At 42.4% G+C, this 25,942-nt stretch overlaps 1 protein-coding gene across 4 annotated transcripts in view; it reads left to right on the forward strand.

The window, feature by feature from the left end:
• ST3GAL5 (ST3 beta-galactoside alpha-2,3-sialyltransferase 5) overlaps positions 1-25,942 on the forward strand; it is a 337,169-nt gene that overhangs the window by 242,152 nt on the left and 69,075 nt on the right. For all 4 annotated transcript variants that reach the window (XM_030191066.1, XM_030191067.1, XM_030191064.1 and 1 more), the window contains exons 4-5: positions 11,292-11,635; positions 23,802-23,988. In XM_030191066.1, coding sequence (XP_030046926.1) covers positions 11,292-11,635; positions 23,802-23,988 — 531 coding nt within the window. The remainder of the gene's footprint in view (positions 1-11,291; positions 11,636-23,801; positions 23,989-25,942) is intronic.

The raw sequence follows: 25,942 nt of genomic DNA on the forward strand, positions 1-25,942 counted from the left end.
TGCAAAAAGGTGGGAAAATATGGGATACAAATGCAACAAATAAATAAATAGCTTCCTTCATCTCACTTTTTAACCATGCTGGCTGTCATTTGCCATTTGTTCTTTCCTATTTTTTTTAATACATGGAACTTTCAGGATGGTATTTTTGATCATCATCCACTCCTGATGTAAATTTTTAACGTTTGCAGCTGCACCTCTAAGTTTCTTTTTTTTTGACTGTTCTTTTCATTTTATCATAGTCTCCTTTTTGAAAGTTAAACACTAATGTATTGGATTTCTTGTGTATACTTACTCCAGAGCTGATATCAAATCTGATCATGTTATGATCACTGTTTTCAAGTGGCCCCATCAGCATTACCTCCTGCACCAGATCATGCACTCCACTGAGGACTAGGTCAAGAATTTTTCCCCTTCTTATTAGTTCCTGAACCAGCTGCTCCATAAAGCAGGCCTTTATTTCATCGAGGAATTTTACCTACCTAGCATTCACTGATGTTAATTTATCCAGTCAATATCAGGGTAATTGAAATCACCCATTACTATTGTGTTACCCAGTTTGTTAGCCTCCCTAATTTCTGATATCTTTTCTACATTAGTCTGCTCATCCTGGAAAGGTGGGCGGTAGTACACTCCTATCACTATCCTTTTCCCCTTTACACATGGAATTCCTATCCATAGGGGTTCTGTTGTCCTTCAGAATTTTTAGTCTATTTGTTTCAAGGCCCTCCTTAACATATAATGCTACTCCTCCACCAATTTGATCCACCCTATCACTGCAATATAATTTGTACCCTGGTATGACGGTGTTGTACTGGTTATCTTCCTTCCACCACATCTTAGAGATGCCTATTATATCTGTCTTTTCATTTACTGCAATATATTCTAACTGTCCTATCTTATTTTTAAGGCTTCTTGCATTTGCATATAAACATGTCAAACAATGTTTGTTTGTTCTTATTTACAACTTGCTTAGCAGTTGACACTGTTAATTTGCAATCTTGAAAATCTGTTTGCTCTTTATTTAAAGACACCTGATCTACTATGGTTTCAACTTCAACCTCGCTAACAGGATGCCCTATCTTCCCTGTTTTGGTGATATCTTTTATCAGTGCTTTTTTTGTAGAAAAAAAGGTGCCGGTACTCATTATGGGCGGGGTCACCACATATGGCTCCACCCCTATGACAGCCACACCCACATTAACCACACCCCCTATACCAGCCATGGCGCATATAAGCAGACATCATTGAAAATATTATAGTACTATAGGAGAAAAAAAAAAAGTGATTTTTTTTTCATGATAAATAATCTCTGTAAGCTCTTACAGCTCCAGTATACCCAGTGCAAAATAAGACAGCCAATGTAAATTCTCAAATTGGACATATTACAAACACTAAAATGAAAATAAAATGATTTTTTTCTACCTTTGTTGTCTGGTGACTGTTTTTCTTTCCATATTGGTCCCAGTCTGTGATTCTGATTTCCTTTGTTTTCGCTTAACTCTTCTGTGCCATTTGTCATTTTTGTCTCCTTTTTCTTTGCTTTCTTCAATATTTTTCAGGCTCTCTCTCTGTCCAGATTTAATTCATTCTTACTATCCATTCTTTAATTTCCTTCATCTACCTGTGGCTTTTCATCTTTTCCTCACCCTTGTTCTCCCCATGCCCCTTCCTCTTATTCTCCAGTCTTTCTCTATTCCCCTTTTCCATCCAGCAGCTCTGCTTTCTCTCCCCATCCTTCCAGTGTCTCCCCTATTTCTTTCTGCATTCTTCCATCCAGCGTCTTCCCTCTTTCTCTCCCCATCCTTCCATTTTCCCTCTCTCTCTCTCCCCATCCTTCCATCTGTTTTTCCCCCTCTCTCTCCCCATCCTTCCATCTGTTTTTCCCTACTACTACTACTACTATTTAGCATTTCTATAGCGCTACAAGGCATACGCAGCGCTGTACAAACATAGAAGAAAGACAGTCCCTGCTCAAAGAGCTTACAATCTAATAGACAAAAAATAAATAAAGTAATCAAATCAATTAATGTGAACGGGAAGGAAGAGAGGAGGGTAGGTGGAGGCGAGTGGTTACAAGTGGTTACGAGTCAAAAGCAATGTTAAAGAGGTGGGTTTTCAGTCTAGATTTAAAGGTGGCCAAGGATGGGGCAAGACGTAGGGGCTCAGGAAGTTTATTCCAGGCGTAGGGTGCAGCGAGACAGAATGCGCGAAGTTTGGAGTTGGCAGTAGTGGAGAAGGGAACAGATAAGAAGGATTTATCCATGGAGCGGAGTGCACGGGAAGGGGTGTAGGGAAGGACAAGTGTGGAGAGATACTGGGGAGCAGCAGAGTGAATACATTTATAGGTTAGTAGAAGAAGTTTGAACAGGATGCGAAAACGGATAGGGAGCCAGTGAAGGGTCTTGAGGAGAGGGGTAGTATGAGTAAAGCGACCCTGGCGGAAGATGAGACGGGCAGCAGAGTTTTCCCTCTCTCCCCAATCCTTCCATCTGTGTTTTCCCTCTCTCTCCCCATCCTTCCATCTGTTTTTCCCCTCTCTCCCCATCCTTCCATCAGTTTTCCCCTCTCCCCAATCCTTCCATCTGTTTTTCCCCTCTCTCCCCAATCCTTCCCTCTGTTGGTTTCCCTCTCTCTCCCCAATCCTTCTCTCTGTTGGTTTCCCTCTCTCCCCCCAATCCTTCCCTCTGTTGGTTTCCCTCTCTCTCCCCAATCCTTCCCTCTGTTGGTTTCCCTCTCTCCCCCCAATCCTTCCCTCTGTTGGTTTCCCTCTTTCTCTCTCTCCCCAATCCTTCCCTCTGTTGGTTTACCTCTCTCCCCAATCCTTCCCTCTGTTGGTTTCCCTCTTTCCCTCTCTCCCCAATCCTTCCCTCTGTTGGTTTCCCTCTTTCCCTCTCTCCCCAATCCTTCCCTCTGTTGGTTTCCCTCTCTCCCCAATCCTTCCCTCTGTTGGTTTCCCTCTTTCCCCAATCCTTCCCTCTGTTGGTTTCCCTCTTTCTCTCTCTCCCCAATCCTTCCCTCTGTTGGTTTCCCTCTCTCCCCAATCCTTCCCTCTGTTGGTTTCCCTCTTTCCCTCTCTCCCCAATCCTTCCCTCTGTTGGTTTCCCTCTTTCTGTCCCCAATCCTTCCCCCTCCCCCCCCCCCCCCCGCGACACTCCTGGCGAGTCCTGCACTTAGTTTTTTTTTTTTTAAGACTCAGAACGTGCGAACCATGCAGCCGGCAGCGATTGAAAGAGGCTGTCTGGGCTGGCGTCTGCGTCGGAGCTTCCCTCACCCTCTGCGTGTCCCGCCTTCGTTGTTACAACTTCCTGTTTCGCGGGACTCGCAGAGGGTGAGGGAAGCTCCGACGCAGACGCCAGCCCAGCAGACAGCCTCTTGCAATCGCTGGCGGCTGCATCGTTCGCGCGTTCTGAGTCTTTAAAAAAAAAAACTAAGTGCAGGACTCGCCCGGAGTGTCGCAGGGGGGGGGGGGCAAAAAAAGGTGCCGGTACACCGTACCGTTGCGTACCGGCACAAAAAAAGCACTGTCTTTTATACCTTGATCCAAACCGTGCACTTTTGAGTGATTGTTTGCCTTCCCCCAATTTCTTGTTAAAGGCTGCTCCATCTCCTTTTTAAATGTTGATGCTAGCAGCCAGGTTCCATCCTTGTTAAGGTGGAGCCAGTCCTTTCAGATCAGGCTCCCCCTACCCCAGAATGTTGCCCTGTTCTAACAAATCTAAATTCCTCATCCCCGCACCATCGTCTCAACCACACATTTAGAATTCGGAGCTCTGCCTTCCTCTTAGGTCCTGCGTGTGGCTTCCAGAACCTTCCTACTACATTTTCCTATGTCATTGGTACCCACATGTACCAACACAGCCAGCTCCTCCACACCACTTTCTAAAATCCTATGTCAGTGATGCGTGAGGTCCTCCACCTTCACACCAGACAGGCAGGTTGACCAGGCAATCCTCATGTCCATCTATCTACATGCCTAATAATCGATTCACCAACTAGAACAGCCGTCATAACCCTTCCCTACTGGGCAGAAGCTCCTGGAGAGACATTCTTGGTGCAAGAGGATATTGCATCCCCTTGTGGGCTGTTTCTGGCTACAGGATTACTTACAACTTCTCGAGAGTGATACTCTCCTTTTAGGAGACCTCCCTTCTCCAAGGCAGCACTGGGGCTGCCATATTGGAGGTGGGGCTTCTCTACAACATCCCTGTAGGCCTTCTCTATGTACCTCTTTGTCTCCCTAAGCTCCTACAAGACTGCTACTCTAGCCTCAAGAGAACAAAATCATTCTCTGAGAGCTAGGAGCTCTTTGCATTGAGCACACACATACAGTGGGGGAAATAAGTATTTGATCCCTTGCTGATTTTGTAAGTGTGCCCACTGACAAAGACATGAGCAGCCCATAATTGAAGGGTAGGTTATTGGTAACAGTGAGAGATAGCACATCACAAATTAAATCCGGAAAATCACATTGTGGAAAGTATATGAATTTATTTGCATTCTGCAGAGGGAAATAAGTATTTGATCCCTCTGGCAAACAAGACCTAATACTTGGTGGCAAAACCCTTGTTGGCAAGCACAGCGGTCAGACGTCTTCTGTAGTTGATGATGAGGTTTGCACACATGTCAGGAGGAATTTTGGTCCACTCCTCTTTGCAGATCATCTCTAAATCATTAAGAGTTCTGGGCTGTCGCTTGGCAACTCGCAGCTTCAGCTCCCTCCATAAGTTTTCAATGGGATTAAGGTCTGGTGACTGGCTAGGCCACTCCATGACCCTAATGTGCTTCTTCCTGAGCCACTCCTTTGTTGCCTTGGCTGTATGTTTTGGGTCATTGTCGTGCTGGAAGACCCAGCCACGACCCATTTTTAAGGCCCTGGCGGAGGGAAGGAGGTTGTCACTCAGAATTGTACGGTACATGGCCCCATCCATTCTCCCATTGATGCGGTGAAGTAGTCCTGTGCCCTTAGCAGAGAAACACCCCCAAAACATAACATTTCCACCTCCATGCTTGACAGTGGGGACGGTGTTCTTTGGGTCATAGGCAGCATTTCTCTTCCTCCAAACACGGCGAGTTGAGTTCATGCCAAAGAGCTCAATTTTTGTCTCATCTGACCACAGCACCTTCTCCCAATCACTCTCGGCATCATCCAGGTGTTCACTGGCAAACTTCAGACGGGCCGTCACATGTGCCTTCCGGAGCAGGGGGACCTTGCGGGCACTGCAGGATTGCAATCCGTTATGTCGTAATGTGTTACCAATGGTTTTCGTGGTGACAGTGGTCCCAGCTGCCTTGAGATCATTGACAAGTTCCCCCCTTGTAGTTGTAGGCTGATTTCTAACCTTCCTCATGATCAAGGATACCCCACGAGGTGAGATTTTGCGTGGAGCCCCAGATCTTTGTCGACTGACAGTCATTTTGTACTTCTTCCATTTTCTTACTATGGCACCAACAGTTGTCTCCTTCTCGCCCAGCGTCTTACTGATGGTTTTGTAGCCCATTCCAGCCTTGTGCAGGTGTATGATCTTGTCCCTGACATCCTTAGACAGCTCCTTGCTCTTGGCCATTTTGTAGAGGTTAGAGTCTGACTGATTCACTGAGTCTGTGGACAGGTGTCTTTCATACAGGTGACCATTGCCGACAGCTGTCTGTCATGCAGGTAACGAGTTGATTTGGAGCATCTACCTGGTCTGTAGGGGCCAGATCTCTTACTGGTTGGTGGGGGATCAAATACTTATTTCCCTCTGCAGAATGCAAATAAATTCATATACTTTCCACAATGTGATTTTCCGGATTTAATTTGTGATGTGCTATCTCTCACTGTTACCAATAACCTACCCTTCAATTATGGGCTGCTCATGTCTTTGTCAGTGGGCACACTTACAAAATCAGCAAGGGATCAAATACTTATTTCCCCCACTGTATAACCTCTTACCAACTGGGAGATAATCATACATGTGATACTCAATTGATACTCAATGCAAAAGACTTAATAGCACCCCTCTCTCTGCTGGACTGCTGTCTGCATCTTAGTATTATAGAGTTTTTAAATGAAAACTTCTTAATATACTATGGATATTAGGCGAATATAAAGGGCCTTAAGATAATATGGCATAATATGTAATTTATTTTGTGTTAGTTTCCCAGAAACTAATTAAATATAATTAAAATTCTAATGAAAACTCTCCTCTTGTTATCCTAATTAGAATAATTTACTATAAATGAAGAGATGTGCTAGGGGTGGGTGAGAGGTGTGAGGGGGTGGAAATGAAGATTGAATTAGGCCCTGCACTGCCTTCTAGATGGTATCTGTAATTCAGAGGCGTAGCCAGAAACCCAATTTTTGGGTGGGCCTGGGCCCAAGATGGGTGCGCAGAAGAACTCTGCCTTGTCCCACAAGTGATTTGGTCTTTCCCCCTCTCGCCTGCATGCCATATGGTCTCTCAAACATTCCCTCTCCCCTGCATTCCTTTTAAATAGCAGATTTACACTGACAGCGAGCAGCAACTAATACACACTGCTCATGTTGTTCCCACAGCCTTCCCTCTGATGCAACTTCCTGTTTCTGCATAGGCGGGAATACATCAGAGGGAAGGCTGTGGGGCCAGTGCAAGCAGTATGTATCAGTCACTGCTCACTGCAGGCAAAGATCTGCTATTTAAAAGGTATGCAGGGAGGGACAGTTGTTGAGAGTTTTTGGCTGGTGGGGATCCATGCCAGCCACATCATAGGTGTGCTGATACTGGGTGGGCCTGGGCCCACTCTTGGCTATGGCACTGCTGTTAATGTTGTTTGGCAGAAAGTTTAGGTTCTAAAACTATGGGGGAAAGAGGGTATGGAGACTACTTAATAAAATTTGGGGGTTTTTTGTTTTAAATTCTGTTTATCAATAACCTACAATTCCTGTTTTAAACCCCAGTTACCAAAGCATAGAGCAAAATAATGCTCACTTACCCAGAGAAATGTCCTCTTCTCTCAGAACGTCTCAGAAAAAGTGGTATTATCTTGGGGGTTGTGTCTGAGATGGTGCTGGGCCTCTTTGCATAGTTTTATATGTAACCCTCTTTTGCAAAGCACTCCCTTTAAAACTCAAGGAGACATCTTCAGAAGCTGCAAAGTGCTGTAAAATTCAGTATCTGGAACACAGATTCTGAGATTGAGTATAGCCACTCTGTTAGGTCCTAGGAGACCAGTCACTTGGGGACTGATGCAGAAAGCATTGATGGCTTAGTGCAGTGGTTTCCAAACCTGGTCCTAGAGGCACCCCAGCCACTCAGGTTTTCAGTAGACCCACAATGAATATTCATAGTAACATAGTAAGTGACAGCAGATAAAGACCTGAATGGTCCATCCAGTCAGCCCAACAATCACATTCATTCTCAATTCAAGATTAAATCGACAGTGAACATGATATTATATACGTGATCATGGTCTTTCTTTGCTGTTTCTGGGACATAGACCCTAGAAGTCCACTGGCTCTGTCCTTAATGTTCCAACTACTGGAGTTGCTGTCAAAGCCCACTCCAGCCTATCCGAATCCATCTTGTCATTTTGTGGACACAGGACCATAAAAGTCTGCCTGGCACTGTCCTCACATTCCAAATTACTGGAGTTCTGTCCAAGCTCTCTACAGCCCGTCGTAAATCAGATTGCTATATGTGGGACTCAGACCATACAACCCAACCCAGCACTGTTGATACAGCCAGAGTCGCCATCTAAGCACCACTTGACATGCAAACACATATGCAACCCTTTAACTTTGCATATGTGTTTGTATGTCAAGTGATGCTTAGATGTCAACTCTGGCTGCTTAAACTAAGGCTGGTGCTGGGCTGGCTTGTACGGTCTGAAAGAGATTTGCATGCAATGGAGGCAATACGTGCAAATCTCTCTCATGAATATTCACTGTAGGAATCCTGAAAACCTGACTGGCTGGGGTGCCTCCAAGACCAAATTTGGGAAGCACTGGCTTAGCGCATGGCTTTTCCTGCAAGCTTAATGCACAATTTTTCATGCTCGATGCAGTAAACTAATGGCAGGCAATTTACCTCCATGTTAAAAAGTATGCACAGTCAGAAAAAAAAAATCCAGCATACACTTCGGGGGTAGTATGCAGCTATTTAATCTAATAATGAAGTTTTTATTCCGCTCAACCTAATAAGGCTCAAGGCGAAACACAGTACAAAATGACATGGACAAACCTGTTAAAGTACAATTAATGAAGTTAACCCAAAAGCCCTTCTCCTACATCTAGTTCAGGAGTCCCTCAAAATTGCTGAGGAGCAAAAAGCTTCCCTATCAGGTCAGAGGAGGTGTAGAAGGATTAGTTCATTTTTCTGCAGCAGTTGCATCACAGCAGAATAGCTAATAGCCTCATGACTCGCAGCCACAGGCCATCTCCACCCGAGTCTCTGGTGTTTCCCTACCCCCCCCCCCCCCAATCACCAGAGCCCAGAAAGAATCCTCTAATGCCCCAATTCCCCCACCTAAAAAGGAAACAAAAAACCCCAGAATAAAACAGAAAAGCTAAAAGGAAAAAAGAAAAGAAGGGAAGGACGACATCCACATGATATCAATGTTAGAAATGTCATTGTCATGCTGGTGTAATTCTCCTCTGTCTAAAAATAAATAAATAAGTATAATAATATTTATTTATTTATTTATTGATATAAATCTCACCCTTGACAACCATGTGAACAATGTGACAAAGAAAATGTTTTTTGCAATGTGGAAGCTGAAAACAGTGAAACCTTTTTTCCCAAGGGAAGTATTTCATACGCTGGTGCAATCATTGGTATTAAGCCACCTGGATTATTGTAACTCCATTTTCGTAGGATGCAAGGAAAAAACTATTAAAAAACTTCAGACTGCACAGAATACCGCAGCTAGACTCATATTCGGTAAGGCCAAACCCCTTAGAGAAAAATTGCATAGGCTTCCACTAAAGGATCATATTGCCTTCAAAATTTGCACCTTGACCCATGAAATCATCCATGGAGAAGCTCCTTCATACATGTCAGACCTAATTGACTTACCGGCACGAGACATCAACAGTTCGTCGCATACCTTCTTGAACCTCCACAACCCTAGTTGTAGAGGACTCAAATACAAATCAATACATGCATCTACCTTCACATACCTCTGCACAAAAGCATGGAACAAAGTACCAAACACTATAAAAATAACACATAACTTAAACTTCAAGAAACTACTGAAAACACACTTGTTTGAAAAAACTTACAATAAGAATCCTCCTTAGAACTTGATTATTCTATATCTAAACCAACCACCTACTAATCCCTCTAAACTGATTATATTAGCCATATTATCATATTTTTTCTTTTTCATTATGTGTTATGTAAATTATTTCACAGACATATCTTCCTCAATTCTCACATAGTAATATGTTAATTTAGAACAAACCTCTTACTCTGTTCATAACTATATCTTTTGCAATATAATGTAAGCCACATTGAGCCTGCAAATAGGTGGGAAAATGTGGGGTACAAATGTAGCAAATAGATAAATATATCTATATCTATATCTATCTATCTATCTATCTATATATATATGTATACCATATTTTTCGGACTATAAGACGCACTTTTTCCCCCCAAATTTGGGAGGAAAATGGGGGGTGCGTCTTATAGTCCGAAGGTAGAGATTTGGCTGCCTGGCAGGCCACCCGCCCTCCGAGTTCGGGATCGCCCTCAGGATTACCTCCTCCTCCCCCCCCCCCCCCCCCCGGCCCTGTCACCACTTCTCCCCTTACTCACGCGATCTTCCCTGGTGGTCTAGTGACGTCGGGGCAGGAAAGAGCCCCCTCTTTCCTGCCCAGCGCGCTGCTCTCCATCCTCCTGTATGCAGCCTGACGGTCTTGGCGAGATTCAAAATGGCCCCGACGTCACTAGATCACCAGGGAAGATCGCGTGAGTAAGGGGAGAGGTGGTGACAGGGCCGGGGGGGTGGGGGGGGGGGAGAGGAGGTAACCCTGAGGGCGATCCCGAACTTGGAGGGAGGGATTCGGACAAGACGCACCGGAGCACCTAGGTTTTAGAGGAGGGAAAAAGCAAATTTTTTTTTTCCTATTTCCCTCCTCTAAAACCTAGGTGCGTCTTATGGTCCGGTGCGTCTTATAGTCCGAAAAATACGGTATCTATCTATCTATCTATCTATCTATCTATCTATCTATCTATCTATCTATGTGTATATATATATATATATATATATATATACACACACACATACACACATTGTCATGAGTTTAGCCACCCATCTATTTATCCCAGTTGACTCTATACTACCCATCTTGTCCCCATCTATATATCTGCACTTGGCCCCTTGACTACATAGTTAACTGTATTGTAGAAAAAGCATTAGCATCATATCTGTGCTATTTGAATGCTCTAATGTTTGCTTATTAGGTGTTTAATTGGCATTAAGCTGACATCGTATTGTATCTATGTTATTTGGGAATGTTCTTCCATGCTGTCTGTTTGTATTGTATTAACATTTACCATATTTCTGTTATATGGATTGTTCTGCAGTGCTGTTAAACATGTACATTTCTGAAACTGTATCTTGTTAGTTTTTAGTCCTATTATTAGGTTTAAGTTTGCCATTTCCAAGTTTGCCTCCAAGTTTGTAATTGTGTTTATATTTGGTCAGTTTACTATTGTTATGCTGTTAACAAAATGATACGTTTTATGTTAAACTGTACATGCTGTACATGGCCTTGGGTGAATCTCTTCATAAAGGTGGTTAACAAATCCCAAGGAAAAAATTATATATATATATATGTGTGTGTGTGTGTATATTTTACATAACTTAATGTTAAGTTTTGAGTGTTATGTTTTTCACATTTTGTGTTTTACTGCTATTATTAAGCTACATATGTTTAATTTTTGCTTAAAATTTGTTAAATGGCTGTACTTTGACAACGTCTGCTGTTCTGTCACTAATAATGGTTCTTGTATAATGTATTATATTTTTGTTTACTGTTGATTTGTTGACTTTTTTTTACCCTAACACAACCTTTTGGGGTGAACTATGACAGTGTTTATTGTGTTGGGTATTACCTTGTTCTGCTTTTATTTTTCTTCTTGTTTCTTACTAAATAAATATTTATTCATTCCTTTATTTTTTGGTACAAGATTTTAGAATAGCAGCAATAATGATGGTAGCAAACAGTTTGACAAATCCATATCTGCCAGTATTTATTGCTGTGTTTGAAAATATCACTCTTTGATATTTTACAGTGTCAGAGGATTAAATTCTTGATCATTTCTTTGCAGCGAGCACAGATGCATGCCATCCGAGTACTGAAAGAGGAGTGTCGGCCCTATTCAGTGAAGAAAGTGATGAACAGGTTGTTTAATAAAAAGTACAGCACAAATCTGCCTCCTTTTGTAACACGCACTGCAGTTGTGAATGAATCTGTATTCAAGCACAGACCTCCTTTTGGATTTCATAACTATTTGTCTAAACTCCAAAAACTCTTAGAGCTGATGCCAGAGTACAGTTTGCCAGAAGAGCTGAAGTCCAAACACTGTAAGCGCTGCGTTGTTATAGGAAATGGTGGAATTCTTCATGGATTACAACTTGGTCATATTCTGGATCAATATGATATTGCAATAAGGTACATAATTTCTGTTTTGATTCTTTGGAAAATTAATACAGTTGTTATTCAAAATCAGGGCAGAATTTTGTTTTGCTAGCTGTTACAGTTTCTGGAGTCTCACTGTCTATGTGATGCAGGATTCTTTGCTCTCTAATTTCAAACCACTCAGACTTCATTATCAGTAGTTGCCTTGATTTCTTCTTGTGGGCTATCATCACACACCTCTGCATGATTTATATGTAGATTTTATTTTTTCTTCTGCCTAATGCCAACCAGCCCCTACCCCACCCCATTTATCTTATTCAAGCCATCCTTAGAAAGAGCAACCCACTGCATCATCAATCGGAACATGCTTAAAATGAAAGACCCTTTACCATGTTTTATATAACCGAATGGTTTCCCTCTACTATTTTGAACCCAAATCTGCTGTACCTCAACTCAAAACAGCACCCTAACCCACAAGGGCAGCCCCAACTAGACTCATCCACAGCAAGCTCTCATGGCTTTTGTTAAGCATCAGTATGAAAGTCCTGTTGAAAATTCACCTTTAAAGTCTGTTCTCTCTCTTGGTGAGAAAACAGACTAGTGCTGATTCTGTCATTGATGGTGACAGGAATCTGTCATTTGTTTTAAACTCATGCACATGCTGAAAACACATCCCTTGAGCTATTGTGTAAGCAAAGTGTGCTCCTTTTTTACTGACTCTTTGGCAATCCATCATTTTACTACCTCACATCAATCAGGTTTATAAAACCCATCTTTTTAACCCATATTACAGTATCTCAGTACTCAGTAAATTTCTCTCACTGTTTCTTCATCGTTGATTTTATTTCTCATGACCCTTGCCATTTTTTTGCAATACCTGAGTTTAACAATTTTTAACTTTCAGTAAATACCCTCACAATAAGTTGGTGATTAATGGAAATAATTAGGATTTACAGTTATGTAGCTGTTAAATACGGAATAGAAAGATTTGAGGTAGGTAGAATGGCAAATGGTAAAAAAAAAAAAACCCCAAACATAACTACTAAGTATGTTTGAGCTACATGGGATTCCTCTGCCTGCATTCCTGCTGGTGGGGAGAGGTGTGATCACATTGTGCTTTCAATCCAAAGGGACAGGCAGCCACAAGTGATCTGCCCGTTACTTGCAACTGAAACTGTGATATCATCACACTTTCCCTCACTGGCAGGAATACCAGTAGAGAACTCCCATGCATCTTAGAAATGCTTAGAAAGAGCACTAGTAAAAAAAAAAAACTTTGACTGGTTTAATAATGTAAAATTTTCATTAGCTTCAGATCTCTAGTGTCACACTTCGTTTCTTCTTGATAATTAAGCAAAATTGCTTACTTGTAACCGATGTTTTCTGTGGACAGCAGGATAAATCAGAATCACAAGTGGGTGACAACATCGGATGGTGTCAAGACACTATATTTAAAAAAAAAATTGGCCATGCATGTATCTTTCTGCATATATTGTGCCTCTTCCGAGGCACTTTCATAAATAGCTTGACATCGGATCTCTAGGAGGTGAGTGGAGTTCTGTATCTGATTATCCTGCTATCTATAGAGACCACATTATTACAGGTAAGCACATTTTTCTCTATTACCCAGCAAGATGAATCGGCCATACAAGCAGGATCTCCCTAAGAGATACTTTATTATGCTTTCATGCTTGGGAAATGAACAATAACTTTTTACAAGTTACTGGGGGAGGAACATGTTAGGTAAGACAGGTTGGAAGCAACCAGCGATCTCTGCAGATCTGAGAGAGATGATGCTATCTAAACAAAAGAATTTTGCAGTACTGCTTGTCCTACGGCATTGTCTGACCTTGAAGCCTCATCCGGGTAATAACGGAATTACACAAGCATAAAGCAAGGAACATTTGTATTGAGACTTGTCTTAAATGGGCTATGGATACTGATATATTTCTTTGATGCATCTTTACATTTTCTTTTATGGAGAGTCCAGCTTACCAGTAGCAAAACTGTATGCAGTCCACTACAACAATTGGATGTAATTCTGTCAGATACATCCAATCCCTACTGATTTGGATCAAGTGATATAGAAGTGTTGCAAAGATTTTGTATTGATGTCTTTGTTTTATACAAATATCCAGTGTACCTGAATGTAACTCACCTTGAGCTACTACTGAAAAAGGTGTGAGCAAAATCTAAATAAATGAAATATTTTTTAAAATGTGGGCTTTCTTGAAATATACCATATGAAAAGCCTCTTCTGATAACTGTATTGATTGAGATGGAAGGGCGATACCACATTGGAAAAAGGTTAGCATGGGTTTTTAGCATAGCTTTGTTGGAGTAAACTGACTATAAGGTGGATATGACAAGTGGCTTGAAGGTAACTGACCCTTCTTGTTAAGGTGATTGCTATCAGAAAGACTACTTTCCAAGAAAGGCCCTTCAAAGAAGGAACTGGAACAGTAAATTTAGTATGATGGGATTTTCTGCACATGAAACCTCATGGATTGTTTCATGGTAAGCTGAAATAGCACTGAAGTATACCCTAATTGATGAAGTTTGAAGACCTTGCTGGGTAAGGTAGCATTATCAGAGGAAGGTAAAGGGGTTTTGGTTCCTGTCTTTGTATCTCCTCCATTAAAATGCATAAGTTCTTCTAGATGAAGAGTTTTCTGAAAATCTGTTGAATTTGAAAGGGTAAGTTGAGAGATGCTACCATGCTGTGATGAATATCCACATCATCTAAATTCCACAGATAGGGATGAAGGATTCATCATGGACTACTGCTGTTCTTTGTCAGTGTTTAGGAACAAAAAGCAAATAGTTCGTTAAAGCTGGATGCAAACAGTACCACCTGAGGAGTTCACCATCTTTTGAAAAGTTTTGTTAATATTGTATTTTTCAGGAACCAAGTAATTCTGATCTCCCGGTATATGATTCTTAAGAAAACCTGTATGGCCACCAACTCAGTTACATACACTGAATTTCTAATGACACAGGGATAGGAAACTTGTGCTTCCGTAACTGTTGTCCCTTAGCATCTCCAGAGGAATAGTCTATGCTTGTAGGTTGTGCCTATCTACCAGCAGGTGGAGATAAAGAACAAATTAGAACTTTGCTACATAAGGCTGCCAGTTCCATTCAGTATCTCTCTATCTCCAACAGCGGTAGAACCTCGCTATGCAAATCTGTCTCAGGTTCCTTTCTGAGGTTTCAGTTGAGCTTCTGTGACAGATGCTTCATATATTGGCCTTTTGGGTGTAAACGTGGTGGTGCCAGGTCCCTTCCCCTCTCGCCCCCCTCCACTACTCCCCTTTCCTGTGGTGGGTCCTGACTAGAGAATGACACGGGGACAAAGTTTGTCCCCCACCCCATAGGCGGTCGGTGGCCCAACTGTTTGGGGAGGCTAAAGGGGGCGGGGTTAGGGGTGGGGCCAGGGGTGGAGCTTAAATCCATAATTGTCTGATAACACACAGAAAAAATAAATAAATAAAAATAAAAGTCACAATACCTTTTATTAAATTTAGATATTAGCTATGTATCATATGTCAAAGAATAAAGTGGTTGCTCAAAGCATATACTAACCACAATCGCTCAACTGCAAAACACTATGCACAACTTTGTGCAAAAACACACTCATAACCTTACTGTACCATAAATATTACACTGGGCAGAACCTAATACACCAATATACCACCCATACGGAAAATGCAGACCGTCAACAATATGAAACAAGGGATCATAATATCACAATTCTCATGTAGAGCCACAAAACACCGTAATTCATGTTTAATGTAGGATAAAATGCCATAAATAAGTAAATAAATAAATATAAACTTTTAATGTTGAGCACCTGATTCTCAAAGTGGACATATTCCAAACACTATAATGAAAATAAAATAATGTTTTCTACCTTTGTTGTCTGGTGACTTTGTTTTTCTGATCATGCTGGCCAAGTATCCGATTCTGCTGCTATCTGTCCTCTTAACTCCGGTTCCAGGGCTTCCTTTCCATTTATTTCTTTACTTTCTGCCTTTTCTTCTTCATTTCTTGCCTTACATCCGTAAGTAAAAGCTGAGTCCTCTGCAGACTTGACTGTCCAGTGGATCCAGCTTCTGCCTATTTTTTCCATCGAAGTGCAGGTTTTCCCCCTTTTCCCTCATCTCATCTCCTTCCTCTGTCTTCCCTTCCCGCCATGCATGTCCAGAATTTCTCCCCTTCATTCATGTGCATCTCCTTCCTGTCTTCCCGTCTCGCCATCCATGTCCAGCAACCCTGTTCTCCCCTCTAGCCACCCATGTCCAGCAACCCTCCTCTCTCTTCCCTGCCCTCCCCTCCATCCACCCATGTCCAGCAACCCTCCTCTCCCCTCTAGCCACCCACCCATGTCCAGCAACCCTCCCCTCCATCCACCCATGTCCAGCAACCCTCCTCTCCCCTCTAGCCACCCACCCACCCATGTCCAGCAAATTTCCTCTCCCCTGACCTCCTCTCCACCCATGTCCAGCAACCTTCCTCTCTCCCCTGCCATCCCCTCCACCCATGTCCAGCAACCCTCCTCTCTCCCCTGCCATCCCCTCTATCCACCCATTCCAGCAACCCTCCTCTTTCCTCTGCCATCCCCTCTATCCACCCATTCCAGCAACCCTCCTCTCTCCCCTGCCATCCCCTCTATCCACCCATTCCAGCAACCCTCCTCTCTCCCCTGCCCTCCATGCATACCCAGCACCAGCGCGATTCTCCTCTCCCCTTCCCCTCCCCTTGTTTACTATCTGCCCCGTGCCATCTTTAATTTACCTGCGTCCCAGCGTTGGCCCACTGCGTCATTTCAAAGCCCGCCCTGCTGCCTGTCTCTATTCTTCCCTTCGTTCACGATGTGATTCGTTTGGCAGAGACCCGCCTTCTGCCATCATTTCCTCGAGGGCGGGACTCTGCCGAACAAACACGTCACGAAGGGAGGGAAGAATAGAGACAGGCAGCAGGGCGGGCTTTGAAATGACGCGGTGGGCCGATGCTGGGACGCAGGTAAATTAAAGATGGCGCGGGGCAGTTAGTAAACAAGGGGAGGGAACAGGGAGACTCACGGCGCCGCCTAACTCTTTCCTGCTGTGGCTGGGGAAGCTTAGCCTCCCCAAGCCTCTTATACCGGGCGCCTATGCCCCACCCCATCCCCAGAAACTCTGTCACTGTCCTCACAAGCTGTATCTGATCCCATCTACACAAGCCTCCTAACAGTTTGGATTTTATATTATATCTCTGTATCCCTATCTTTCCCCTTGTCCAGCATCTCCGTTCTCTGTGTCCCCTATACATCCCTGTCCAGCATCTCCCTTCTGTGCCTATTCTTTTTCCCCCTCCCATGTCTGGCATTGCCCCTCTGTGTTCATATACCATCCACAGGCAGCATCTCCCCTTTATGTCTCTGACCCTATGCTCCCCTCTATGCCCATCATCTCCCCTCTGTCTCTGTATATCTCCCTGTGTCCAGTTTCTTCCTTCTCTTAGAGCAGCAGGCCCAATGCATCAATTTTATGGTGAGAATACTAAAGGGAAATTAAGACAGTCCAGAAATGTAAGATCTTTGAAGTCAAAATGATGAAATATTTTGATACCCACCAGACAGTAGTTAACAATGGTCTGGGGTTTCTATCCCATTATAAACCATAAAATTATACTGCTTTGTCACTCTCATCACCCATCCACCTCTCCCTGTCTCTTACCCACCCAGCTCTTCCTGTTACTCACTTAACCCATCCCTACTCTATTCCTGTGAGACTATCATTGGAATGCTTTTGTATTTCACTTATATATTCTGATATTTGTCAACATTTGCTCATTTCTGATCTGAAGAAGAAGGATTACCTTCAAAATCCAATCAAAAACATGTATTAAGTTAGTCCAATAAAAAAGGTATCTTAATTTCTTTTCTTTGTTTTGCTTTATTTCTATTTATTACCCATGATTCAGGAAAATGATTGACTATGCTCTCTGGACTTAAAGAATGCCTGTACCCACATTTTGATACTTCCCAGTCACAGAAAGTATCTCAGATTTCAAATAGGGAAACACCATTACCAGTATGGCATACTGCCATTTGGCCTTGCTTCAGCTCCCAGGGTATTCACCAAATGTCTAATGGTAATAGCAGCATATCTGCGCAGGCTGGGAGTGTATATGTTTCCCTATCTGGACAATTGCCTGATCAAGAGCACATCACAGGAGGGGGCATCAGTCAATGGGCCTTACTATTTGGGTGTTGGAGTTACTAGGGTTCGTCATAAACTACCCCACGTCCCACCGTCTCCCAGTACAGTAATTGGAATCCATAGGAGCCCTCCTAGATACATTGCAGGCTCAGACTTTTCTTCCTCAAGCAAGAGCAGAGACCATATCAGCACTTGTCTTGCAAGTCTGAAGCAGCAAGCAGGTCACAACTTGGCAGATGTTGAGATTGATGGGCCACATGGCTTCAACAGCCTCAACAGTGCATGTCACGCCCATGGACCCTAACTTCCCAGTGATCTCTGGTGGCTGGGAACCTAGCAGGTGTCATCCAGATTCCTCCAGAGTTGACTCATGCTTTTCTCTGGATAATTTGGACTACTTTGTCTGTGGGACTACCATTCTAAATTCCACCTCCTCAGAACGTGCTCACAACGGATGCATCCAATCTAGGATGGGGAGCTCAAGTAGATGGGCTTTCGTACTCAGGGGACTTGATCTGCTCAGGAAACGGATCTCCATATCAATCTCCTTGAGCTCAGAGCCATGTAAAACGCTCTGAAAGCTTTCAGAGATTGGCTGCAAAACCAAATTATTCTTATCCAAATGGACAACCAGGTTGCAATGTTTTATGTAAACAAGCAGGGGGGTTACAGGATCCTACTCCTTCTGTCAGGAAGCAGTGGGCATGTGGCAGTGGGTTCTCCTTCACGGGATGGACCTCTGAGCCACATACCTCCCAGGAAAGTACAACTGCCTAATGAACAGACTGAGCAGGGTTTTGCAGCTGCACAAGTGGTCTCTCAATATGGCATAGCCTGCAAGATATTCCAACAGTGGGGCACCCACTTGGTGGATCTTTTTGCCACTCATCTTAACAATAAGGTCCCCCAGTTCTGCTCCAGGCTCAAATTGCATGGCAGGCTAGTGTCAGATGCCTTTCTCCTACATTGGGGGGAGGGAGAGGATCTTCTGTATGCGTATCCTCCAGTATCTCTCATGGAGAAGACATTGCTGAAACTCAAGCAAGACCAGGGAACTGTGGTCCTAATTGCACCTTACTGGCCGAGTCAGATCTGGTTCCCTCTTCTGTAGTTATCTTCCGAAGATCTGTGGAGATTGGACTGTTTTCCGACCCTCATTACGCAGAACGAGGGATCTCTTCTACATCCCAACCTCCAATCCCTGGCCTTCATGGCTTGCATATTGCGAGCACAGAATTTGAAACCGTGGATTTGCCGGAGGGTGTCTCCCGCATCTTTCTAGCTTCCAGAAAAGACTCCACTAAGAGGTGTTACTTATTTAAGTGGAGGAAGTTTGCTGTCTGGTGTAAGGGCAAGGCCATAGATCCTTTCACTTGTCCTACACAAAACTGCTTGACTATCTCCTGCACCTCTCTGAGTTTGGTTTGAAAACCAAGTCTGTATGGGTTCATCTCAGTGCAGTTAGTGCTTATCAAGGTGTTTCAGGTTGATTGAATAATAGGCCTCTACATTTCAAATCTGTATTGTCCTAGTGTAGACACTGTTGGTATACAGAAAATCACTTAGATAGCAATTACTCTGGACTCGTTTGGCTGAGGAGATGACCAGTACCTAAATTAGTCCTTAGATTCGTGCTAGGCTGTCCACCAATGAAAGGAACAGTCAAATTGGAAATATATTATTTATTATATATAAAAATAACACTGTTTACACAAAAGCCTTCTTATCTAACTCTAATTTTGTAATTAATGAGAGGAAAAGACTTCAGGCGCTCGATAACTACATATTTTGTAGTAGGTGTTGACTATTGAAAATGAATTTTCTTTGTTTACATAAAATTCATTTTCAAGAGCCAACACCTACTACAAAATATGTAGTTGAGTTATCGAGCGTCTGAAGTCTTTTCCTCTCAATTACAAAATTGGAGTTAGATAAGAAGGCTTTTGTGTAAACAGTGAATTGTGAATGAGACTTCTGTAGATACTACCTTAGTGGAGTTAAAATATAAAAATAATAGCAAAACAGCAAAGCAAAATACAAAAATAAAATACTGTGCACACAATCCTAAGGATTATACCAATAGATATATGAAAATGTAATTATGTTATTTATTTATTTCACTTGTATCCCACATTTTCCCACCTATTTGCAGGCTCACTGTGGCTTACAAAGACCTGTTGTGGCATCGCCATACAGGATGAAGTAAACAAATGTGTTACAGAGAAGTATACATTTGGTGTTACAAAGAAGTGTACATTTGGTGTTGCAAAGAAGTATATATTTGGTGTTACAACAAAGTCAAGGAAAATAAGAGGATTTGATCAAGTAGTTGTAGAGAGATACATTCTGCCTGAAGTTGGAAGGGTGTTGTATTATGGTTAGCTATGGGTTCTTGTGGTAGGCTTTGTCAAAGAGGTAAGTCTTCAGAGATTTGCGGAAGTTAAATAAATCGCTGATCGTTCTCAAGTCAGTTGGAAGTGCATTCCATAGCTGTGTACCCATATAAGAGAAGCTAGTCGCGTGAGTTAGTTTGTATTTTAATCCTTTACAACTGGGGAAGTGTAGGTTGAGAAAGGTGCAGGAAGATCTTTTAGCGTTTCTGGGTGGTAGGTCTATTAGGTCAAGCATGTAGGTCGGGGCATCTCTGTAAATGATTTTATGAATAATCATGCAGATCTTGAACGTGGTACGTTCTTTAAGTGGGAGCCAGTGTAATTTCTTTCTCAAGGGTTTTGCACTTTCATATTTTGTTTTCCCAAATATGAGTCTAGCTGCGGTATTTTGGGCTGTTTGAAGTTTTTTGATGATTTGTTCTTTATAGCCAACATAAAGTGCATTGCAATAGTCCAGGTGACTTAATATCATTGACTGTACCAGGTTCCGAAAAATGGCTCTTGGGAAGAACGGGTTCACTCTTTTGAGTTTCCACATGGAGTGGAACATTTTCTTAATTGTATTCTTCACGTGGTTTTCAAGTGTAAGATTTCGGTCGATGGTAACACCCAGGATTTTCAAATTGTTTGAGACGGGAAGGGAGAAGTTTGGGGTGGTTATGGTGGTGAATTTATTTGTGTTGTGTTGTGAGGTGATTATAAGACATTGTGTTTTTTTCTGCATTGAGTTTTAGTTGAAATGCATCTGTCCATGTATGCATGATTTGGAAGCTTTGGCTGATTTCGTTGGTGATTTCTTTTAGGTCAAGTTTGAATGGGATGTAAATCGTGACATCGTCTGCATATATGTATGGGTTGAGATTTTGATTGTCTAATAGCTTGGCTAGTGGTGTCATCATTAGGTTGAAGAGGGTTGGTGAGAGGGGGATCCTTGAGGAACCCTGCATTCGGTTATCCATGGGGCTGATGTCTCCGCATTAGTGGTTACTTGGCAGGATCTTGTTGTTAGGAATCCTCTAAGCCAGTTAAGAACATTGCCTCCCACTCCAAAGTATTCCAGGATGTGTAATAGTATGTCATGATTGACCATGTCGAAGGCACTGGACATGTCAAATTGTAGAAGTATGTTATTGCCGGTTGCAATTGTTTGTTTAAATTTATTCATTAAGGTTAGTAATACTGTTTCTGTGCTGTTACTATAAACAGCTATAATATATCCTGAGAAGAGATTACCAACTTAGCAGCAAAGTTAGGCTAATGACCACAGGCCCTGAGACAACCAGTCCTTCACAGGCAAAAACAAAAACTAACTAAAACCTGAGCATAAGAGGAAAAGTCCTGTTTATCTCATCCTCTGGGTCCATAGCTTCGAATCTCAGATGGGGTGATGAATTGGCTCCTCCTTCAGGCTCTAGCAGAGTTCCCTCCTGCAAGCCACTTCTGGGTCAGGTTTTAGTCCAAGGTCTCTCTACAGCAAAACTACTGGTTACTCAGTTTGTAGAGAGCCACAGAGCCACTTTTGGAGCTTGGCCTTGTGCTGCATTCAGCACAGAGATAAACTTCACAGGTGTTCTGGCAATTCAGTCTCTCCTCTGAGAAAGATCCGTACACCATGAAATCTTCTCTTCTCCTTTCCCTTCCTTCTCTCCCTCCTCTCATACCCAGCTTTGGCACAGTCCTCTGAATCCACAGATGACTATCATTGACTAATCATGCACCATTTGTCCATCTGTTCAGGTCAGAACAATAGGGGCCTTGTGGGCATTCAGCAAGAACAGCTTATCAGTCAGTATGAAACTCCCTTCCATGGTTCACAGATGTTCCTGGAGACTGTTGTCTCTGTGTTGCACGCTCCTACACATCATCCTCCCAGGAGATAACTGGAAGGCTAGTGCACATAAACAACATGTCCTTGGATGAAGTCAGCAGCACAGCTGTGCCAAGAAGTAGTTTTCTTTGTAGAAAAGCTGGTTCATGTATTGAAGCCTCAGCCTGCCAAATCCATATTGGTTCAGTAAAGATAATTCAGGCCTGACCAGGCCTCAGACCAGCAAAGATGATATAGCAGGAAAAACCCCTATACTAGCATTGTTTTTGGTGCGCCTGGTAGCTAGGGATTCCAAGTTGTGAGAATATGACAACCTGCTTGCCTTTGGAGAAAGCAGAGTTACTCACCTGTGGCAGGTATTCTCCGAGGACAGCAGGCCAACTATTATCACATACTCTCCCACTTCCTCATAGAGTTAAATTCTTTGGGGGGTTTTTGTTTTTTGTTATTTTAACAATGACTGAGGAACACATGTTCACATGTTGGGCAGGAAGGCACCAGCGCATGTGCAGTGGGAAGCTGCTATAAAGTTCTTGATCTCACTAGTAACTGTCTGCACAGGGCTCCGTCGGATGACGCCACCCAGCTGTGAGAATACGTGGCCTGCTGTCCTCGGAGAACGCCTGCTACAGGTGAGTAACTCTGCTTTTTCCATAGACAGGATTGATAAGGTCCACAAGGACAGACACCAGGATAGAATTGCTCTCCTAGAGTTTAGAACTTAGTGTAAAGTTCTGAACATGCACAGTGGTCTCCTCGGTTCCAAAGTTCAAAGGATTCAAAACTCTCGGGGAGGATTGTTTGCCTTTTCAGTCCTTCTGTCTATAGAAAACATGTTTATAGGTGAGCAACACTGCTTTTTCTGTTATCTCAGGAATGAGTTGATGACTCCCAAGCCTAGGGCTGCTCAGTCTTAAATTGTCCTAGTATTTTAATCAGCCTACACAACTGAACATGAGTTCGGGGACAGATTGGTTATATGGTTTGACCAAAGGCAGTATCTTATGCAGCAGCCTGGTCCCAGAAATAATGCACAGGGACAGTCTGAAGAGAGGACCACGCTAGGTGGTGGTTAGTAGGTGAACTTTCTATCCTCAGGGTTCACAAGATTGAGGATAAATATATTTTACCACATTTAAAGAAGGAAATTCCTTTCCCAGAGAATGAAGTAATGGAATATTTTGCTCACAGAGTCACAAGTATAAAACTAAATTGAATCAAAAGTAAGTTGCAGAATTTAATGGAGAAAAATTTGCTGGCAGATTTGATGCAGTTGGACTTCAGGAAACTGAATAAGACTAGGAACTTTAGCTGATTTTTTATTTTGGATTCAGGAAAATCTTCACTGACACAGACGAGCGAGCTTCCTAAGAATTGGGAGTACCTCTTAGTGCTGCTACATTATTAGAAGATTGTTATAACTGGAATTGAGAATAGGACTTTTATTCCATTATCAGAAAATACTTTTTGAGCTGTAGGGCTTGAATGTTCTGTAGATTGTAATTCTGGAACCATAAATATTTGAAAATGTATTTCTTTATTTCTGTTTTAGGCTTCTGTATTGCCCTATTCTAAGGATCCATAGTGGTTTATAACAGTTCATATCAAATGCATAAAAATTATTTGTCTGCCTTTTGAATGACATGGAACAGACGTGATTGATGGGGTTATCTATTTCTGATGGTTTTCTCAAACTTTTTTTTTCCATTTTTCATCATAAAACAACACTCAAAGAGTTTTTAAAATTAAGGCATACATTTGAAAATTTCCAGATTAAATAATGCACCGATCCACGGCTTTTCAAGAGACGTTGGTAACAAAACTACAGTAAGGATGACTTACCCAGAGGGTGCTCCACTTTCTAATCACGACTATCATCACGTTGACCTCTTCGTTGCTGTTCTCTTTAAAAGTGTTGACTTCAGTTGGCTTCAAGCAGTGTTGAAGAATGAATCACTGGTAGGTACTGACTTTCGTAGAGCTACAAAATGTTTCCTTGCATGTGCCCAGAAATTAACAAATCTTATAATGTTTTGTTTTCCTAACTATTGTATTCCTTATTTTGTAGACATAATTGGTAGGTATTGACTAGTGACTTAAGAAAATATTGGTGTTAGCTATTTACTGTACAATTAACAGTGTGCAAATTCATTTAATTTTTGATTAGCTATATTTTCTTTCTAATGCCAGCTTAGATCTAGTGGATAGTGCAGGATATAAGCTTGATATTTAAATAGTGTGTCTTAAGACATTGCACCGTAAAATATTTATTTATTTCCAGGCATTTGATATTTTGCAAATTGAGCCTTTACAGGCAACTAAGTGGTTTACAACAATATAAAATAAACACAATTTTTCTGAGCTGTGGGTAGGGGTAGGAGGAAGAGAGGGGCAGGAAAGGGGAGGGGCAGGGTCAAAGACAAAAGGTAAGGTAACGTAACTTAAGACAAGTAGAAGTAAAAGCGGAGGAAAAGAAGAAGGTTTTCAGAAGCGTTTTGAAAGACTGAAGAGGCATGTCAGCTCTTGAGAGAGGGGGGGGGCATCATTCCACAACTTAGGGCCTTGATAACTGAATGCTGTATCTCGGGAGAGAGGCAAGTGGAGAGCTTTTGGGGAGGGAACACAAAGCAGATTACCTGAAGCGGACCAGAGAAGACATGAGGGAATATAAGGGACCAAGAAGTTTTATGCAAAAGTTTAACTTTTATTGATTGGATTAACTGAAGACGTTTTAAAGAACAGAGTGGGAGGTCTGCATACAGAGAATTGCAATAATGTATCTGGGTTATAACAAGTTCCAGAATGAGGGAACGAATGGATTGGGTTGACAGGGCCGAACTGAATGTATACGGTACAGCGCAAAAAGGAGGGTTTAGTTGCATTATCTGCTTCTTGAAAGTAAGTTTAGAGTCAAATATGACACTTGGGGGCCCTTTTACTAAGATGCGCCGAAAAATGGGCTGCGGTAGTGTAGACGCGTGTTTTGGGCGTGCACAGATCCATTTTTCAGTGCTCTTGTAAAAAAGACCTTTTTTTATTTTTGCCAAAAATGGACGCGAGTCAAAATAAAAATTGGTGCGTGCCCATTTTGGGTCTGAGACCTTACCACCAGCCATTGACTTAGCAGTAAGGTCTCAAGTGATAACCGTGCGGTAATCGTGTATGCGCATAGAATGTCAATTACCGGCTGGTTTCTGCCGTTCACCAGAAAATAAAAATTATTTTCCGGCATGCATAGCAGACGCGCATGTAACTCCAAATTGATGCGCATTGGGCGCGCGTAGGCACCTACGTGGCTTAGTATAATGGCCACTTAGGACTCTAACAGAATCACTGTAACATATCTGTGTATCATCAAGAGTTGGTGGAGGGAGGTACAAGAGAATTAGGGTTAGAAAAAACAGTAGTTTCACATTTTGCTTTATTTAGGAAGAGACACTTATCTCTTAACCAGGTGGAAACAGCAGTGAGACAGGCATTCAAAGTATCTGGAGGTGAAGAGGGATGAGATAAACGGAAGAGAATCTATATATCGTCAGCATAACAGAATGGTTGACAGCCTTGCTCCTGGATAATGGTTAATAAGGGAGACAGAAAAATGTTAAATAGTGTGGGGGATAAGATAGAACTCTGAGGAATGCCGAAGAGAACAGAATAAGTAGAAGAAAGAGATCCTGGGTGAGTAAGTTGGTAGGAACGATTTGAAAGGTAACTACTAAACCATGTATAAACAGTTCCAGAGATCCCAATAGAGCTAAGATGATTAAGAAGCAGGGTGTGATTGATGTGAAGGGGCATAATCAAAAGGAACGCCCAAGTTTTGCTGAGGACGTCCTCGCACCCATATTATCGAAACAAGATGGACGTCCATCTTTTGTTTCGATAATACGGTCGGGGACGCCCAAATCTTTAG

This window comes from Microcaecilia unicolor, chromosome 2, assembly GCF_901765095.1.
Source record: "Microcaecilia unicolor chromosome 2, aMicUni1.1, whole genome shotgun sequence".
NCBI classification, from domain to species: Eukaryota; Metazoa; Chordata; class Amphibia; order Gymnophiona; family Siphonopidae; genus Microcaecilia; species Microcaecilia unicolor.